General features: G+C 44.7%; 1 protein-coding gene across 10 annotated transcripts in view; it reads right to left on the bottom strand.

The window, feature by feature from the left end:
- Nucleotides 1–21,552, bottom strand: part of SIK3 (SIK family kinase 3) — a gene marked incomplete at its 5' end in the record, with an annotated part of 246,167 nt that overhangs the window by 37,305 nt on the left and 187,310 nt on the right. For all 10 annotated transcript variants that reach the window (XM_080817464.1, XM_080817469.1, XM_080817468.1 and 7 more), the window contains 2 exons: nucleotides 11,595–11,718; nucleotides 12,278–12,402. In XM_080817464.1, the coding sequence (XP_080673590.1) occupies nucleotides 11,595–11,718; nucleotides 12,278–12,402 (249 nt within the window). The remainder of the gene's footprint in view (nucleotides 1–11,594; nucleotides 11,719–12,277; nucleotides 12,403–21,552) is intronic.

Raw genomic sequence — 21,552 nt, 5'->3', positions numbered from 1 at the left:
GCTCCGTCACGTTAGAGTCACCTACAAGCCAAGTTCAGAAAAGAGCAGGCTGTGAACCAGCTTGTTAAGGGGGGATGGTAATAGGGACGGATTGCGAGGAACTGAGAAGGCAGCAACATCAGGCTGAGTATTAAATGCACCAGTTAAGGGAGTCCGGGTGGCTCAGTCGGTCAAGTGCCTGCCTTCGGCTCAGGTCACAATCTCAAGGTCCTGGGATCAAGCCCCCTCATTGGGTTACCTGCTCAGCGGGGAGCCTGCTTCCCCCTCGAGCCCTCCCCCCATGCTTATGATCTCTCTCTCGGATAAATAAATAAAAGCTTTGAAAAAGAAAAATCAATGCACCAGCAAAGAGCGAACCCCGTTGACACCCCCGGGTTGCTGCTGCTGGAGACTGACGGAAGGCCAGAAACAACAGGGCTCCTTCGACAAGGCACCGCAGACCAGGAGACGGGGTGGGCAGAAATCTGGGGAACTGAATCACCATCCTCTTCAGGCTGATGGAGGGCATGCCGACGGTCCCCTAAGCCCTTCATGTGATGCCAAAGGATGGGACATGGCAAGGCAATCATTTTCGGCTCTGTGGGCAGAGGAGTGGTCTGAAAGAAACTGAGTCACAGATTCTTTCTGACCACACAAAACTGCTTTGAGCTGGGGAAACAGAAGACATCTGTGTGCCAGGAGGCACGGAAAAAACGCAAGGAAGGGGCAATTACTCAGGAAATTCTTGTTCCTTGCAGGTGCCTGGAAGAGGGGTATGGTCTGGTGTCTCACATGAGTACATTCCAGCCGATACCAGCTGGGTTCAAAGTTCATTCCAAGGAGTTCTTTATTTTCAACAATTTTAACAAACTTCTTAATAATATTTAATTCCCCAGAGCAATTCAAATTTCAAAGAGGGCTCTATTTCTCTCAAATCTCAAAATCCAGACAGGAAACAAGAATAAATCGGCTATTAAAATTTCTAAAACATCTGCTTCCTGGAAAACAAGTAACCTTGTAATTTTTTTTTTTTTCAAGGTAAATGGCACTAAAGTCATATACTCTTCAGAACCAGAATACTACGGGATATACTGCTGGATTCTGTTATTCATTCCCCTTGCCTAGCTTAGGCCTGGGGGGGAACAGACACTGTGAGAGCAGATGACAGATGAATGCTCTGCAGTGACAGTCTCTGGGTGGAGTGGAATGGGGCCCATACGAGTCTGTGCCCTCGACGTCTATGCTGGCTTATCAATGTTTGTGTCTCACAGCTCCTCTCTGATGCTATCTCCCTTTTCCCAAAAGGAAAACCAGGCACCAAATATGCTGCGCTTCTTAGTGGAAAGAAAATAAAATCTGCCACCATGTCCTTGTCCTGTCACAATCATGGTTAAAATAGTGTGACCATCTTGCAACATAATGATCCTACAGAAATAATTAAAAAGTCAATCAAAAACACATCATCGGGGTTACTGCCAAGACCTCCTCTTTTGGTAAGAAGCTGGCCAGAGTTAAAGCACCCTCACTCTCTCTGCAGACTCAGCCCCAGTAATGACGTTTTTTAATACGCCCAAGGAAACCCTGTCATTGTCAGCTGTCGGCTAAGGTCAAACAAACCTCTTTACATAGTGACTATTTTAAAATCTAAACAAAGTAGACAAATGGTCTTGAAACAAGACATTTCTATGTATAAATAACGTACATTGAATGTGCTGAGACCTACAGATGCATTCTGAGATTGCGTAAATGTTAAATACAATCATACAAAATACAGAGGGGTTTTGTTGTCGTAATGAAATTTTGTTATATTGGATATCCCTGGAACAACGATGCTGTAGGGATTGAAGACTTGTACTCTATAAAGTTAATCTCGATACGTTACTGTCACAAAAGAAATACCTACACATTTCCAACTTGCAAGTTAGTTAAGGGTGTTTATTTAAAGTACTAGTCAAAACCAGTTTTAGACAACCAAAGAAAATACATAATCTCTGAATTAGCTATAATGGAACTTAATCTATAATAGTGCTGGCTGTAGTAAGATTTGACTCATAAAGAACAAGCACTGAGATCAGCTCCTCCTGTGTTGGAGTGACACAGGGGAAAAAAAAATCCTGTTCTGCAATCATCTGCTTTCAGTTCTTTAGGGGAAAGAAAACTGGGAGTCCCAGTATTGAAGTATTTCATAAAATTCCTAAAAATATGGTTCGACAGTAAGAGATCAGACAAGAAAAATGGAGAGTTCTTGACTTAAATACAAATCCCAACAGCACTGGTTTCTGCAAATTATTATTAGAATGTTCTGGAATAAAAATAAAGTGCCTTATAACTAAACCCTGTGAGACACTTTCTGTGGCTCAACACAGAGGCCAAAGGAAGGTGGCTTGGCACAACTGAGCAAATACAAATGGGGCTGCTGAGAAAATCTTCTTGGGGGGATGAATAAACTTAGGCTGAGAGACTTATCTCTTTGGTTTTAGCAGTTTATCAGCCTTCGATAGAGGGAGGAGAAAACAAGTGTTTGGCCATTTCTCTCCATTTATTAGAAAAATAACATCTATTTCTTGAATGTTCCTTATTTTCTAGTTTTCCTAGGTGGGTGTGATGCTTCGGAATTAAGATCCAGAGATCAGGAGATGCAGGCTTAAAGGCTGGGAGGCCGATGCTGACCTCTAGGCCCCACTGGGAAGAGTCCGCGGCAGGCTGCGGTGTTCTACTGGAGGCTGTCCAATTTGAGGTTCGCATTTTTTAAAAAAAGAATGTTGTTGCCTATACTTCCCTTATAGTATTCAAGTATGGCTTTAAGTCCTAATATCAATCCTTAGAGTAGAACAGAATTCTGGCTTAATTTTACCCCAGAGTCCGATACAGAGCGTTGGTTCTTTTTCCATACGTAATTGATGTAGATGGACAAAGACACCTATTCCAGGACTCTCTTGATCCTTGGAATACCTTGGCAGATAGGTACTTCTTGAGAATTAAAACACGATCAGAGATAGTTAGGTGGTTTCTGAAGCCAGGCGGCTGGTGTTCAAGTCTCGGCCCTGCCACTTCCTAGCCATGGGATTCGGGGTCCATCACTCCATCCTACCACACCTTGATTTTCTCGTCCATCAGATAACGAGAGTCACCTATTTCATAAGGTGGTTCCGAACACAGAACCAGCTACTGCAACCGCGCCTGGTCCACAGAAAGTGTTCACTGAACGTCAAGTATTATCCAAAGCTCTGAAGTCCTCCCACTTAGAACTTTCTTCCCCTCTCGATTTTCCTCCATAGGGCTGCTGTAAGCTCGGAGACAGTCTGCTTGCAAGGGGCAAGAAGCAGTAAGGCGGTTCCCCACCACGTTAGGTAAAATCAGAGGCAGCCTGCGTACCCCTGAGGCAGATCCGGTCTCTTTCCTGATATCACCTGTGATTTCTTCATTCGCTAACACGAAAGCGCTACATGGGTTTCCCGCTAGTGGCAGAGTACGCCCCAAAATGTGTGAGAGAACTGTTTTCAGGGCGCTGAGCCCCTTAGTATCTGGACGCTGGCGGGTGAGCTCCTTTAATCTCCTGTCCCATCCCCTCTACGCAAAGTGCTTTTAGCCAAGAGAGATGTTGTGTGGTTCTCAAGGAGTAAGCCAATCAGGGCAGAGCCGCTCGCATTGAAGTACAAGGTTTTTGGCAGGAGCCGCACAGCAGTCTCCATCAGCTGCATTATGGAAGCCTGGGCCTTGCGTTCCCAGGGATAAAACGCTTATGCAGTATTACAATTAATTAAGGCACAATGAAGTCTGATCAATAAGGACTCAAAAATATTGTCCACAAGAGATCTCTCCGCACTCACTGTCATGGCAGTTTTTCCACTTTAAATTAATTTTCCTTCAGCTAAATGAATGACTGATCTTACAATATTCACTAGCACAGAGTATAATTGGTAAGTGAATAAGACCAACTGGACTTTAAGAAGTAGGCCTCTGCAGGTTTTAAAAAATATACTATATTGCACTGGGCATTATATGCAAACAATGAATCATGGGACACTACATCAAAAACTAACAATGTACTATAGGGTGATTAACATAACATAATAATTTTTTAAAAAATAATTTTAAAAATATACTGGTAGTTAATGAGTTTGGTGCTCAAAAAATTTAAGTTGTTGGCTTCTTTCAGTGGAGGGGATTCAGAGAAAGCTCCTGCCAACACATGTGGTCAGGCAGGATCTCATCAGCTCGAAAAACAGCTCGAAAACCAGCAAGTTTCAACTTTCAATTCTTCTGTAATTTAGGTTCAAGGTTTTTACCTGACCACTGTCCAGGATGCTCTCAGAATTTTAATCCAAATATGCTGGTCTAGACCAAACTTATTTCACTTGAGACACAGAAAGCCAAATCCATAATAGATCAAAACCTTTTTAAAACGAGGGGTCATGTGACCTGGTCACTCGCTTAACAACCTACATAACAAAAGCACATAAACCAGAGAATAATTGGGATCATCAGTGAATTACCTGTTTAGTAATAAGACCCAAGAGTCTGACGTAAGAGTCTAGAGGTAAGTGGTGACAATTCAGTTTTTTCACTAAGAAATAGTTACTGAATGTTTATACCATAGCAGGTGCTGTCAGGTTTTATGGGAGATGAGATGTACAGAACACAGTTCTGATATAAAGAAGCTTCTCTTCTGGGGGAGAAGGGAAGACGTATCCATCGTTATAAAACCGGGTGGTACACAATCGTTCTGCCTCAAATAAATCCTCTTTCACGTGTATACGGCCATTTTCCAACTGGGAAGCCAGGTCTGTAGTGGATCTCGAGACGCCCATGGAAGGACGCCTGCATCAGTCACCCAGGCCCAGGCACAGGGATACCCACTGGTTGCGAGAACACCTCATTCCACACATTACTGACAGTAAAGAGACGCTTAGAATTCCTGAACTAACTGTCCACCTGGTAGCACGGACCCACACAGCTGCAGATATTCTGGAATTCAGCTCCACTAGAAGCAGCTAGAGGATGCGGCATTCTGCACTTGGCCCCCAAGTGCTAATTTAGAGAACAGCAGCTCTGCGGGAGCGTCTAAATCCATAAGGCAGAAAAACGGATCAACTCAGCTTAAGTCTGTGACAACAGCCTGAGAAAAGAAAGGCTCTTGCCCTTTATGACTTTCCTCTATCGCGGTGTCTCCGACAGCACAGGAAGCAGAGCCGATGGGCGCCGGCCTCAGAGTTCGCTCGAGCTCTAGGGAGGTGGCACTGTGCCCAGCAGCCAGAGGTGTAAGGAGGAAAGGCGCTCGGGGACAGACTGTAGGTTTCTTTCACGTGAACTTGAAACTTCACGGTACTACGATGTCTGAGCTAAGAGGAGACTAAACGGCTTTACGAGTTCATTGGCTCCTACGCCTTGGCCTTTTGACGGCATGGCCTGCTGGGCCTTGGACTTCAGGCCTACAGTGTTAGGCAAGGCCAAGCCTGTGTGTGTCCCTGGGGGCAGGAGGGCTCAGACTGCTAATACAGAACCGTCTACTCATTTCCTAGAGACTGGGTTGTTTCTCATTTTCTGGCCTTAATTTTATGAAAACGGTTATTCCTACGTACGGAATTACTTGTCTAGGATTAAAAAGTGACCACACATTCAGGGTCATAATATTGACAGTCTGTGAGTCTTCAAACTTTCAAGTTAACTTATATTACAGATATTAGTTCTAAGTAGTTAAAATGCTATATAGTTTATTTCTAGGCACCAACAAACAAATGTGGCTGGCAGCATGATAAGCTTTTTTACCAGCATCCACTATCTGCAGCCAGCTCTGGCAAGGCTGGAGTACCAATCTTCTGCCGTGATGCAAGGGGACGGGGGTGGAGGGCGGAGGGAATCCAAGTTGCTCACAGGAAGTACTGTGGACACTGGAATAGCAGAGGAAGTGGTTTGTTTATCCTGCTCGTTCTTTGCAACAGTGCGGTGTCATCAAACAAAACTGAATAAAGGACTAAGTTAGTCATTTATTATCTGTGTGGCTTTAGGCAGACCAAGCAATTTCTTTAAACTTCATTGGCAAAATGCTAAAATAGTATGTATCAATATCAGTTCCAGAGTACAGTTATCCAGCTCAAATTAGCCCAAGTATAGGAAATACGGTGTCAACTCGGAAGTCCTAAAAAAATATCGATTGCTATTACTGATATTATTATTTGAATGCCAGTGTACATTCTGGTGGAGTTTTGATAGCATTTTAATGAACCTACGCAGGCCTTCATTCATTCATTTACCAAACACTTCCTGAGTGCCTATGAGGACCCAGGCACTGTCCCAACCCCTGGGAATAAATACAATAAACACATCAGTGAACAGAAACAAGCATATGCCATCAAGAGGCAGTGGGATAGCAAATAGGGACGTGATCCACAGATGAGGTCAGGCAGTGGTACAGGCCACGTAAGAACTGAAGCAGAGTTTTGGAAAGAGAAAGGGCTCCCTGAGGAGGTTTTGAAGCAGAAACTTCAAGTGACATGAGGAAGCAAGCCATGTGGATACTTGCGGGAGCGGGAACGTGTGTGCCTAGCGAGTCTGAGAGACGGCAAGGATGCCTCTGTGACCTCGGAACCTATGTCCACAGCAGCAGGAAATGATGAGAAAGAGGTGGCCAGTCACCACTGGGCCTTGTTGGCCACCACGATAATGGCTTTTTGAACTTTATTCTAAGTGGAAAAGCAAGCCAATGGAGGGTTTTAAATAGGATTCTATTTACTATCTACTCACTATTTACTAAGTCCTGCTACATGCCAGATACTACGCTAGGCTCTAGACAACTGTGAAAAAACATGCTTCATCTATATTTTCTCTAAGCTCAGTCTGGTGCCGAAGATGTACAATAAAAGAAGTAATTACAATAAAAAGTTTGGTAAGTCCCATGATTTAAAACAAAACAAAACCAAACCCAGAGATCTGAAGACTGGTGGAAATTATCTCAATTCTTTTTCTAGCACATCTGATTTCTTATTCTAGAATACAGGAGTGGGTGGAGTCAGGTTGGGGGAGGAAGAAGTATTCCGGGCAGAGGGAAATGCTCCACGGAACAACACCAGTTCAGGGAACTGGAAGGAAGTCAGGCTGACGAGGTGTACAGTGGGGGCTGGGCTGCAGAGACTGACAGGCACCAGGTCATAAGGCATTTCTAGACCCACTGTTTTTCAAACAACAGTCATGACATCAATCTAGTAAGTTATAATCAACAGTTTTTAATGTAATAGAATAAAATATATTGGAGTGTACTACACATAGTAAAGGCAAGTTTTGCTTCTCAAAAACAACTTCCGTTCAGGAGTATGGGTATATGCGTGTTCCAGGTCACAGTATAAAAGATATTGTTTACTACGGTCATGGTCAAAATGTTTGAAAGTCAGTGCCTCTGCCACATTGAGGAGTGAACTTTAGCCTAGAGGCAAACCATTTCGGGGGCAAACCACTGAAAAGTTTAAGCTAGAAAATGCTATGACTAGATCTGTGTGTGTGTGTGTGTGTGTGTGTGTGTGTGAGTGTGTGTGTTGTTTTTATACGCCTGTTTTAGAAAGAGTCCTCAGGCAGCACGTGGAGGATGGACCAGGGAGGGACAGGATGGGAGCCATTAGTCGGCTCTTTCTCATCTGGGCAAGAACCCCTACGGAAGTGGTCACAGGAAAGGAGGGCTGAATGGACAGAATTTGGTAACTCATCAGCTGTGACAGTGGTGAGAGTAGGGGAGGAATCAGGCGAGTTTCTGCCTTGCTCGGGTGGCAACACCCACCATTCACGAGGATAGACAACCAAGGATAGGGAGGGGGAGTTTAAGTCAGGTCTGAAATGTTTCTATTGATGTGAATTCAAGACGTAAAAGTGAAGTTGATCAGTAGCAATGGGCTGGATAGGTCACCCTTCAGCCCAGAGGAGAGGTCTGGGCCGGAGAGCTGACTGGGCGTTAACAGAGGGCGGAACATTACAGTCCTCCCCAGAGCCACGGCAGTTAAGATGGCTCAGGAAGATGGTATAAAGAAGAAAAGACTTAAAGGATGAACAGAGGAAGAGAAATCTGGCACAGATGAGGGCGAAGGTGAATCCAGAGAAACAGAAGGAAAATGAGAGAATGTGGTGTCTGAGAAGCAGTGAGAAAAAAGTGTTTCAGAAAGTAGGGAGTGATTCAAGGATAAGAAAACACACAACCTTCTTTAAAAATGGGCCAAACGCTTGGACAGACAGGTCACCAAAGAAGACAGATGGCAAATACGCATTATGAAAAGACGTTCATCATCATACATCATCAGGGAATTGCAAATTAAAATCACAGGCAACCACTACGCATCTGTCCGTTAGCACAGCAAAACTCCAGAGCACGGACAGCACAGCCTGCTGGGCAGGATGCGGAGCCAAGGGGACGCTCACTCACCAGGGTGGGAATGCAAAATGCGGCAGCTACCCTGGAAGGCAGCTTGGCGGTTTCTTAAAAAAACTAAACATATTCCTCCTTTCTATCCAGCAATCACACTTCCTCTTATCTGCCCAAAGAGTTGAAAGCTTCGGTCCACACCAGAATCTGCACACGAAGTTTACAGCTGTTCTATTCATCGCTGCCCAAACATGGAAACAACCACAATGTCTGGTGAGTAAACATATAAATGGAGTAAATCCACACAACAGAATGTTATTCGGCATTAAAAAGAAAAGGTGATCAAGCCCTGAGAAGCCAGAGGAGCTCTATGAACGTACTCCTGCGCGAGAGAAGACCACATACTGTGGGGTTCCCACTACTATACATGACATTCTAGGAAAGGCAAACCTAGGGAGACAGTAAAATGATCAGTGGTTACCAGAGGTTGGGGAAGGTTGGCGCAGAGCATTCTTCGGGCAGTAAAACTGCTCTGTATGAGAGTGTAATGGCGGCTACCTGTCAGCATATGTTTGTGCAAATCCACACAGTGGACACCATGGGTGAGCACTGCTGTAAACTACAGACTTTGGATGATAATCTGATGCAGTGTCGATGTAGGATGACTGACTGTGACAGATGTGCTACGTTGGTGCAGGAAGGATACTGATTGTGGGGAAGGCTGCAAGGGGACATGGGTATATGGGAACTGGCTGCACTTTCCGTTCGCTTTTGCTGTGAACCTAAAAGTGCCCTAAAAAATAAAGTTCATTTTTAAAAAAGAAAGAACGTAAGTTCTGGGCAGACGTGCAGGTAAGGACCGAGGACACCCAGCGGATGATGACGGGATCACAGATGACTGGCCAGAGCACGCTGCTGGACCCCGTCTCCGCCGCCTTTGATGGTACAATTGGGAAAAGCTTCGTCTACTTCCTTTCGCCATTTGCCCTCCATTCCTTTTCTGTTGTGGCCACATAATCAGGTTTGTGTTCCTGCCCCTCCACCAAAACTGTCCTCCAATGAATGCCGCGCTGATCTCCACCTTCCCAAATCCAATGTTCCACTCCCGCTCATCTTCTCTCACCTGTCAGCAGCACCTGGCAGAGTTCCTCCTTTTTTCCTTTTTTCTAGGACAGCAGCCCCTCTGGCTTACCTCGCTGGTGATTTCCATGCCGATCCCTTTTCATCTTCCTGATCTCTGACCATTAGAATGGTCCAGAGATGAGCCCCTGGACCCCTTCTCTATAATCACTACCTACGAAGCGATCCCATCTCATAGCTGTAAATATTATCGATACACCAATGATTCACAAACGGACATCCCTGGTCCACGACTTTTCAGCTAAGCTACATAGCCCTATATTCAACTGCCTACACCAGATCTCAGCCTACAGGTGTAACGTGCGTCTCAGACGACATGATCTAAAACATCTTGCCAAAATTCAGTAACCTTCCCTAGTCATCCTCATCTCAGTCAGCAGTAAGCCCATCCCTCCAGCTGCTCAAGCCACTTTAGTGACTCCTTCCACGTCAAATCCAGCATGAATGCTCTTGGAACCAGACTGGCTAGGTTCAAATTCTAGTTTAGCCACTTTGTAGCTGTGCTATCTTGGGAAAATCACTAACCACGTCCTGGCTTCAGTTTTATCACTTGTAACATGGGGGTGACAGACTTATGTATCTCACAGGGTTGCTGTAATAACGAAATGAGTCAGTGTTTATAAACTGCTTTGAACGGTGCCTGCCACACAGCATGGGGTATCTCTCCAATCTGACCACTTCTCACCGTCTCCACCTCCACACGCAGTCTCGGAACGAGCCACCAGTATCTCCTGTTCGGATGACTGCAGAAGTCTCCCTTCCTTTAGCCCCTAACCCTTTTAACCAGCAGAGCAGCCAAAATGATTAAAAAACAAAACAAAACAAAGAACAATCACAGCCACACGCTTTGGACTTATTTTGTGTGTTTGAAAATTTTGATAATAAAAGTTGGGAAAAAACCAAAGTCAGACTGTATCATTCTTCTGTCAATACCATCTGATCCTTTGTATTTGGTTCCAAGTAAAAACTCAGGTCTTTCCATTGACGAGGTCCTAAAAGCAAGTTCTCTCTCACCTAGTTGACCTCATCGCTCTTGTCCCTGTCACTTCTTTCAAGCACAGAGGGCGGGGCCTGATTCTTGAACACTGCAGCACACTCCCTCCCAGGGGCCTCTGCCCTGGCTGCTCCCCCTGGCTGGAAAGCTCGCCCTCAGGCTACATGGCTCATTTCCTCACCTCTCCTACCTTTCCAGATAACCTCCTGCCCACCAGCCCTGACCCCCTTCTCTATTTTATTTTTCTCACAGCACTTACCATTATCAGACACGCTATGAAGCCATCAAAGCTAAGGAGACTTAAAGTGAAATCCAAAAAAGGTTTCCTCTATTTACTCTAAAAGGCAGTTCCCATGTGCTTATACTGTGTCGCCAACATGGGTCATACGCTCCGTGCGTCGTTCCTTAAACCTGAAAACATGTCGAGGCAGAACGAACTAGACTGCTTCCAGCACCGTCTCTGGGCTGTTCCTTTCTCGCAGAAATGGTGAGGAAACACTGTAGGTTCTGGGTAGCTGGTGTCTGGAGGGTTACAGCTTTCCGAGGGTTACTGACCACCCTACCGCCCACTCATCTGAAAACCACTTTTTTATTCGAGTCTGGGGGATACATGTCATGGAGGTGGGCAATGTGGTGGCAGCAAGACTGAGAAGCAAAGCCCGCTCCATCCTGGGCATTGACGGCCACAGTCCGGCGGGGCCCCCATAAGTGGAAATAAATGGGAGTGGGGTGAAGGGCAGGGGTGAAGCAGGAATATTTGTCGCCTTGCGACTACATGACGGGCCTGTCGACTCTTTTCACAGACTATTTAGTTTAGTTTTCAGAGTTACGCCCTCACCCAGCTGCCAGCCACCTACAGATGAGGAAACCAAAGCTCAGGCAGACTTAGCAGTCAGCCGGCCACGCGACACGAGCAGCTGTAGGCAGCACCAGGGCCAAACTCAGGCCGCCTCAGGCAGGGCCACCGGACGCCACAGGCTGCACGCCATGTTCCCAGACAGCCCTGCTTCCGCACACTGGCGCTAAGAAAGGCTGTTGAATGGGCCGCTCATACTCTGTCACCCAATTCCTGCGAGGACTCAGCACGTCTAACTCTCTGTGAACCCCGTCCCTGCTACGTGCTGGTAACTCCCTTACCTGTGGACATAAAAAATGGGATGCGGAACTTTCCACTCAACACCCGGGCCCGCAGATTCTGCAGTGTGCTCCCATCAAATGGCAGGGCACCACACACAAGCACATAGAGGACGACTCCAAGGCTCTGCATCCCAAACAGAGAGTACACATAATTAATCGCATCAGAGGAAACAAAAGAGGCCATTATAGTATGTGTATGAAGACGGTGGTGAGTCATGCACAAGATAACGGAACAAACTTTTTCTTCTTTCTTTGTAAGAAATAATATGAGGCATTGTCAAGGCCAATCATCTTTTGGATAGTTAACATTCTTCTTTGCGTCCAGACGTTAATTTTGGGTAACATATCTAGAATTTCCCTCCGCACTCATCCTCGAGGGAGAAGGCAAGTGGCAACGACAGAAAACAATCTCTGTTCTTGGCAAGGGCACCCACCCAAGCTTGCTCTTGGGCTTTCTTTTTTTTTTTTTTTTGCAGATGCAAAAGGGGGAGTTTGACATCTGCGGCTCAGTCCGGTCCGTAAGACAAGAGCTGGAGGAAAGACTGCGCGAGGAACTGGGAACTCAAAGCACAGGGATCGAGGTCTTGATTCGTGTGCAGCCTTCGCGGTCCCCCAGGGTGACGGTGGCTGTTCCCAGCGAAGGAGAACCACCGGCCAGGGGGCTCGGGGAGGACAGTACATACCCAGATGTCCACTTTGGGCCCATCATACTCCTTTCCCTCGAAGAGCTCGGGCGCCGCGTAGGGGGGGCTGCCGCACCACGTCTTCAGCAGCTGCCCGGGAGTGAACAGGTTACTGAAGCCAAAATCTAGAAAGACACATGGACACAACTCACGTTATTAGCTTCTAGTCACCAAATAAAGGCTCTGGCGCGTTGAATGTGAGGATCCGACGGGAGGAGGGACCATTGAGAAATCCTCCAACCAGCCACTGGAATGCGACACACTGGTAAGAGGCAGCCGCAGACGAGCTGGAACGCCGAAGACCCCGGTTTAGCTGAAGGACGCGCGACAGGCCTGCGTGAGCAGAACCAGCGCCGCTGCCCTCAGAAAGCCGCACGGAGGGAGCCGACGCGCCTACCGCCTTCAGAACAAAAGTGACTGATGTTAAGGCTGCGTCAGAATCAGTGACACCTGTAAGCCCACTCACCCAGACCCAGACTTTTCCTATTATTTTTACTTCTTATGACAAACACATTTATGAACACTAGAGACACACAGACTTGAAAATTTAGATGAAGTGACGCTATTATCATTAAGGTGGCTTATTCAAAAGAAAGATTAGGCAACTTATTTACACATTGAAATAGGAACATTTACCATTGAACTCCAAGGCCCTTTGTGCTTCAGCATCCCCCCTACTTCTCTTCCCCTTCCGCTGTTTTAGGGGAGAGCCGGCGGGAGACAGGAGAGGGGAGACGGGAAGAGGAATGCTCAGAAAGTGAGCGAGGATGGCAGGCCAAAGGCCAGAGAGCCACTGACTTCTGAATACTTTCGTGCATGTATTTACAAGAACGACTCTTCTGGGAGCCAGCCTCCTCTCTCCTGCCCCGGGCCTACCACATTCCCTGCGGTAACAGCGCCTGAAAATGGCCAGCGCCTCCCTACTCCCCTCTCCGCAGTTTTACTCCCCGGACAAGCCCGTCTCCATGTGCTCATTGTTTTACTCCTTTCTTCCTTCTACAGCACGGGTGTTCTTGTAAGGCCTGTGCTGGTTTTGTCTCTCTCTCCGTGCTAAGGCTGCCTCTTCTGGTCCCTTAGCTTCCATTATCACTTGTTTGGTAATAATACTTGAAGTTTCTATCTCTGGTCCTGGAACCTCTCTTAAATTCCTGATATGAACCTCTAATATATCTGGGAAGAAAGAGCTCATACTCACCACCTTCCAAAAACCAATCTGTTCTTCTGCTCATGTTCCCATTAATGTTCGCTGATGGCACTGCCATCCCAGCTACTGGGAGCCCTGGAGTCCCCCTTCTCCCTCCAACTGTAATAAAACTTTTCGTACTTCTACCCCGGGTGTCCCGAATCCATTTCCATTCCTACCGGCTCAGCTCACACTCGTGTTCTCTCTGACCGAGGCTTACGCATGGCTCACTACTGCCAATTCATTTCCCTCTAGGCCACCCATTCACAGTGTGGGGACAGTCACGTAAATCATATTGTGTCAACTCCTCACTCAAAAACACAGGGGGCTCCTGTCTGCTCACAAAACAGTCTAACCCTCTGAGCCTTATCCTTCAAGCCCCTCCACGGCCCAGCCCCGTCCACCTTTCCAACTTCTCCTGGCCATTCGAGTATTGCTAGACTACTCACATCCTGTGTTCACGTGCCTTCCTTCGGCTACTTCCTCTCTGTGCCATGCCTTTTCCTTTATTTCCCACATTTGAAAGACCTCTCATTTCCAAGGCCCAGTCAAATATTACTTCCTGTATGAAGCCTTAACTGATTTCCACCACAGAAAACTATGTCAGTGGCTTCCTCCTCTGTGCTTCCATAGTCCTTCGTTAAACCTCTATGTCCCAATTACTCTGCCTTATCTTATGCTTAGTTGTATTATGTGTTTATGCCCTCCACTAGTGAGTAAATGGGGGGACGAGAGCTGGATTTACCCATTTCCACGCAGTGCTTTCACACACAGCAGGACTCAAGAAAGGGTCACTGAACGAAATGGCAATAAAATCAGGCCAAGCCTCCTGTCACTTTCTGGCTCCCAGAGCCTTGTCATCCTTATAAAGGCAGCCGGCCAGCCACTGGCTAGAGTCTCTACCTCCTAGCCCTCCTGCCTACAGTTCTAAAATTAACGTAATGATCACAGGGGGCTTAGAGGTCAGAGCCACCATCAGAAACATTTACAGCTACTCCCATAAGAAATTGAATATTCTCTTTCATAAATGGGAAATAAATATCACTTCTGCTAATTCTTCCTTGACCTCCCACAGGAAATATTGTCCACCTTCTCTGTACTTCCCTACTACTTTGTATTTCTCCCCTATTCTGGTTATTTCCACCTATATATATCCTATTCTTCTAGCTCCTGAAACACAAACTCTCTCTAGTTCCTTAAGAATACCTTATTCACCTCTCACTCTCTCTAATTACCCAGTATAATAGTGTTTATTTTATTTTTAAAGATTTTATTCATTTGACAGACAGAGATCACAAGTAGGCAGAGAGGCAGGCAGAGAGAAAGGAGGAAGCAGGCTCCCCGAAGAGCAGAGAGCCCAATGTGGGGCTCGATCCCAGGACCCTGAGATCATGACCTGAGCCAGGCAGAGGCTTAACCCCACGGAGCCACCCAGGCGCCCTACTAGTGTTTAAACACAACAGATTCTTACTAAATGTCAACTATGAATGCAACTGCACTTAAAGCTCTACCAACCAACCTACAACTTTTGAAACCCAGTATCTTTAATTTACTAAAGTCTGCATGCGCTGAACCCTGTTAATATTTCTCCTGTGAGACTGAGGACAGGTTGTTAAAAATCCTAACAAATGAGATTCAGCAAAGCAGATGTCTTTGAGAATTTTCTAGAAAGAGGACCCTTAGTTGTTTTGTTTTGTTTTAATTGGCTTGCACCCCTCTTCCTCAGGTCCTCTTCCATGGCTGGCCCTCCTCTGTTCCACGTGGAAGAGACGTGGAGATGGCGTCTGTCATAACAAAAGCACGCTGACGCTGGTGGGACTGCTTAGCAAAGTCCAGAGGAGAGAATCATGGAGTATTTTGTATTTTGAATGGACAACACAACAGGCGAAGCAATTAAGTAAAAGCAGTAGGTTTTAAATTTTCCCAATAAACAGCTTAAAATGTAAAGGACATTTCTCATTTCGAACCATGGATACTCTACCTACAATTAGCGACCATTTAACCGGTTTAGTCTGCCGGGGAAGGGAAGGCACAAACTTAATGGCATGCGCGTGTTTATTCCAGCTAGCAAACAGGAAATCTTTACAAAGGAAACACTCTCAAAGGGAACCATTTCCAGTGGCGGCTACGAGCTTAGATTGCTATGAGGCGTTAAGATGAGAAATGAGCACCCAAGAATGAATGATACGCTCTAGGTCTGACAACTGCAGGCATCCACATCTGGGGAAGCACCTGCTTGGACAGCGCGTCACAACCGGGGGGCTCGCTCAACAGCTAAACCAATGACCGACAGCAAGATTTCAGCAAGATTCAACAACAAACGCCCCCTTTGTTTCCTAGTACACCTGCTTGCCCTTGTTTCCTAGTACACACCAAGCAGAAATCCTCTAGTCTCACAAACCTGTCAAGGGGTCCCCCGTAACCACACCACATGTTGTTCCCACTCCTAACTGCACATTTATGCAAAGTCCGCCTCTCCTTGCCTGCTAGGACACTTCATCTTTTCCCATTAAAGCCAGCTTTCTCTGATGAGTGATCCTGGGGCATCCCAGTTCATTCTTTAACGTACCAAACCTCACGGAATACGACCCTCCCCCCTTCAACACAGATCACTATAACTTCACAGCTTCACCGAGAGTGACTGCGGCCGCACCTTCCCCGCTAGTGCCTCCTCTCAGGGCTTCACGTGCGACCTCAGAATGGCTGTGTGGCTTATGGGGTACAGCTCTGGCCAGCCCACTGTCCATTCGCCGATAACGTAACTTACTTTCTGAAAATTTAAGTGACTGATGTGGGGAAGCCTCAAGTTATTAACATACTAAGTCCGGAACACATTTTGAAAGTTTAGTTCCTTCTAATCCACACTCCAGGGACTGAACCACTGGAAAGGGAAGACTACCCCCCCCCCTTACTCTCCTGGCTGCTTACCTTCGAGGGGCATTTTAAGAAGAATGGAAGGAAAAAATGAAAGTTGAAACTCAAACCAATCTGTTTTGGGTTCTGTTGGTAGTTTCGGGAAGTAACTCCCCACTGCTGGCTTGTTGTGGAGGCGGGAAGGGGCAGGTGGGGACACACTCTCCCCCTTGCCCCACACATGGCCCGTTTTTACTCAGACTGTTCTTCTCTAGCCTCACTGAGATAAATGTCATATTCCATAAAAGGACCCAGTTAAGATGTACTGTTCAGTGGTTTTTAATATTTTCATAGAGTTGTACAACCATTACCTTAATTGATTTTAGAACATTTTCATCACCCAAAAAGAACCCTGTACCCATCAGCAGTCAATCTTCATTTCTCCCCCAACTCTCCCACCAATGAGCGCAGCCCCAAGCCATCACTACTCAGCCTTCTGTCTCCACGGATTTGCTTATGCGGGACATTTCCCATAAAAGGGATCCTACAATACGTGGACCCTGTGTCTGGCTTCTGTTCCTTAGCATAACGCTCTCAAGGCTCATCCATGTGTTATCATCCATCATTCAGTGCTTTGCTCTTTTCTTTACCACCGAGTAATACTCCGTGGCATGGTTATACTGTGTTTTATTTATCCACTCACCAGTTGATAATTTCCACTTTTCAGTACCATGAATAATGCTGCTATGAGCATTCTTGTACATTTTTTGTGAGTGTATGTTTTCATTTCTTAGGGTTGTGTGTATATATATATATGATGACTTATATATATTTATCCTTACGGGGTGTGTGTGTATGTGTTTGTGTCTCATATGGTATGATAACTCCATGATTAAATTTTTGAGGAACTGACCAAACTTTTATCCAAAGTGGCTGCCACATTTTACATTCCTACCAACAATGTACAAGTGTTCCAATTTCTCCACATCCTTGCCAATACTTATTACTGCCATTTTCTTTTTAATTACAGCCATCCTACGGGGGTATGTAGTATCTCACTATGATTTTGGTTTGCATTTTCCTGTTGACTAATAATGTTATGCATTGTTTCATGTGCTTACTGACCATTCATAGATGTTCTTTGGATAAATGTCTATCTAAGCCCTTTGCTCATTGTTAAATTGGGTTGTCTTTTTATTATTGAGTTGTAAGAGTTCTCTATATTCTCTGGATACAAGTCCATTGATATGATTTGAGTATTTTCTCCCATTCTATGGAATTTTCTCCCACTCTCTTAATGGTGTCCTTTGGTGCACAAAAGTTTTTAATTTGGATGAAGTCCAGTTTATCCAGCCTTTTCTAAGGTCACTTATGCTTTTGGTGTCATATCGGAGAAACCACTGCCTAACCCAAGGTCGTGAAGATTCATCCCTGTGTTTTCTTCTAGAAATGGTTATTTTCAGTAATGCAACGAGCACCAGTGAATGCACCACCCAAATAAAAAACTATTATCTTGATAATTACTTATGTTGAATCATAAACACCCTCAGCCCATCCCCTTGTCTCCCAATCACTGATTTTCATCCTGTCTGTACATCAGAATCACCAATGCAGTTTTAGAAATGTTGAGGGATCCACAAACCTCGCCTCAGCCCTACTGGATCTCCTGGACATAATTTAGACACCAATGAATGTAAACAAACAAACAAAAAGGAACTCTTTCTGAAGCAGTGTGAGGACCACGCTTACTGGCACTGAGGAATCAGCACAGCAGCTTCTAGAGCGGACAGGTGATGCGCTGAAATTAACCTGAAAGCAAGACGAGATTAGCGGTGAGGTGAAGAGGAAAGCTTCTGATAAAGCAGAAGTAATGAAAATGAGAGAGACAGTTCAAAAAATATTTTGAAAAAACTGGACAGGACTTGAAGACAGATTGAACACACAGATAAAAAGGAGGGGAAAGCAGACAGTATGACCATGCACGTCTGGGTAGCCTGGGCACATGAAAGTCTAGACAGTAGTAGTTGGTTTGGGAAGAAAAAATATATATATTTTTGTTCTATCCTGAGTTAAAGGAGGTGAGAAGAAATTCAAGTTAGATTTTCTGAGGAACTGAGTCATAGTATTGAATGGGTAAAAAATTTTTGAAAGAGTAAGTGCAGAAAAGGGGATGGCTGGGAATTAAGGCTTAGACGGTACCCCTAAGTACTTCCTACTCTATGGGTACAGGAAGAGAAAGAGGATGCAGCCAAAAGCAGAGAGAAAGATCATTACAACGAGGAAGCTGAGACAGGAGAAAAGCATGTGAAAGAAGGAAAGGGCGGTTCGTAGCGACATATGATGTCACCCAAGTAGTTTGTGACCTGCGTCTGTGGGAAAAGTATGGTGAGATTGTTACTTGAGATCAGAAATGGCGTCATTTCCCCTCAGAATTTCTATTTGTCTTAATGAAATGCTAAGTTGTACAGACATAATCCAGATTCATCCTGAATCACCTAGACGTCGTACTGTGAGCACAGTAAGGCATTTCTTACCAAGTCCAATGACAAATAATGGTGTCAACTATTAGGGAATACATTCAGGGTACCTAGAAAGGAGCCACCCGGCCATGGAGCCAAGTGGCACAATCCTGGACAGAGTCTGGTATCTGGCGTGACCTAGAACCAAACCAGCCTGGTCTCGCTCAGAGCAGCACTTTCCCCATTTATGCCGTACTCTCGACCATACAGAATAAAGGAAGAAGACATTTGTAAAGGACACTCTGTTGAAAGCTGGGCGACAGTGGCATGTTACTTATCACCTCATTAAGAGGAGCATTATTTTTGTTTTATGCCTGGGAAAGTGAGGCTTGTTAAGTAACATGCCCAAATTTGAAGTTTAAAAAAAAATTTCCAAGAACAAGGCCGAGCCCATAACACCAGCCTGGGTGCCCTCAAATTTTACACCCACAACTGTGCTTTCAGCTTCTTATGCAGGTTTACATTGAGGTAAATGTACATCCCATAACTCTTTTAGCACAACTTCCAAATTCCTTAGCTATTACATTCTGTTTTTCATTTCATTCTTGACTCTCAACCTTCACTCTGCTTATGTAATTCCCAAAGTCATATTGTGCTTGAGGCATACTGCATGTTTCTTTAAAAACAGTACTTTGGAAAGAATTGTAAGCCCTATATATCACCGAGAAAAGGCCGAATTTTTCAACATATGGCATAGGAACAGCTGGTTTTCCATGTGGAACAAAAATTAAATAGGACACCTTCCTCACACTAAGCCTCAAATCAATTCCAGGTGGATCACAGACTCAAGGCAAAAGGTAAAACTACTAAATTTTTAAAAATAAAGTGAGTATCTTTAATGCCTCAGCAGATGGAAGGATTTCCTAAATAAGAAACAAAAAACACTAATCATAAAGGAAACAGTGGTAATTTGGTTACATTAAAATTATACTAAAATATCTATTCATTGAAAGATGTTTCAAAAAGAGCAAAATGAAAGGGGCGTCTGGGTGGCTCAGTCGGTTGGTTGAGTGTCCGACTCTAGGTTTCAGCTCTGGTCATGATCTCAGGGTCGTGAGATCAAGCCCCGCATCAGGCTCCACACTTGGTGCAGAGTCTGCTGGGGATTCTCTCTCCCTCTCCCTCTGCCCCTTTTCCGGCTCACATGCTCACTCTCACTAAAATAAATAAACAAATAAAATCTTAGGAAAAAAAGTAAAATGAGCAAGCACAAAATGAAAGAAAATATTTGTAACACATACAACAAAAGACTCACTTCCTTACTAGTGAAACAAAAAACTATGAATCAGTAAGAAAGACAACCCACCAGAAAAATGCGCAAAAGACTTATTTAAACATGCTTCACCAAAAAAGGCCAAAAGATGTGGGAAAGAGTTCAAACTTGTTATTAGAAAAATTAAAACATTCAAACCTACCCACACAGTCACCCACACACCCACCAGACTGTGAAACTTACAAATAGTAAAACTTACAAAAATAGCCAGCACTGGTGAGGGCGTGCAGGAACGGACACGTGCACGCACACCTGACACCAGTTCGGCATTACAGGCAAAAGCCAGAGACAGACATAATGTATGACCCAGCGACTTTGCTCCTTGACTAACACTCCTGAATGCTTGAGACTGCACAAGGATAAACGTTGAAGAATGTTCACGCAACTATTGGTACGAGCTCCAAATTGAAAGCAACGCAAATATATGTCACTAGATATGATGGAAAAAGGACTTGTGGTATATTCGTATCATGAAATACAATAAAGAAATAAAAGTGAATAAATCACAGCCATACAGACATGGAGAAATCTCACAAACACACTGTTGTGTAAAGTAAGGCACAAACTAATGTATTTGGTATGATTCCATTCATACATAGTCAAGAACAGGCAAACTACATGAAGGACGAGCCTACTGCGCATTATCTCCAATAAATACAGTACCTTGTGGACCACAAGTGGTAAAACAGAGAAATCCAGACAGTGATTACCTCTTAGAGCAAGGAAGAGGTAGGGATGGGGGCGGGGGGTTCAGTCTGGGCTGAAGAAATTATCTAATTCTTGTTCCTAGTGGTAACTGCACAGGTGTTTGCTTTACAGTATACTTTCATTAAATATACGTATATGGTTAATACAAAATTCTGTCTACTTATATTGTATTTCACTATAAACAGAGAAAAAAATGAGAAGAGCATAGGATCTTTTTTCTTCCCTACTTCTATTTTTCTTGCCATTCAGGCAGTTTCACTGGGATCTAAGCTCCATCATCATCAGGGCTCAGAGGAATAGAGATTAGGCTGTTTTTCCTCACCACTGATTTCTTACCACCTAGAACAGCGTCTGGCAAAAGACAAGGCATTCAATATTTTACAAATGATTCACTGATTAACCAAGAGCAGAGAGGGAGGGAGAAAAAGAGAAAGAGAGAGAGGCTAAAAAAGAAATAAATGCTTGAGAGTTCAGAGCAGCGTTTTGTGAACAGTTAAGAGGCCAGGAACTGGAGCTACTCATTAAAAACAGAGAGCTCAATGACGCTTTTGTTGAAGACAACCATAATCCTAAATGAAGGACTGTAAACTATGAAGACTTTATATGCAATGATAACATTTACAGTTGTAGTCAAATACAATTTAAAAGGAGTAAATATTTAATGATCTATATAATCACTTCAGAACTGTGAGCAATAAATTTCTGTTGTTCATATGCTACTCGGGTGTGGTATTTTGTT

Source organism: Martes martes (assembly GCF_963455335.1).
Source record: "Martes martes genome assembly, chromosome: 10".
Lineage (NCBI taxonomy): Eukaryota > Metazoa > Chordata > Mammalia > Carnivora > Mustelidae > Martes > Martes martes.
This window is presented reverse-complemented; position numbering and strand designations above follow the sequence as displayed.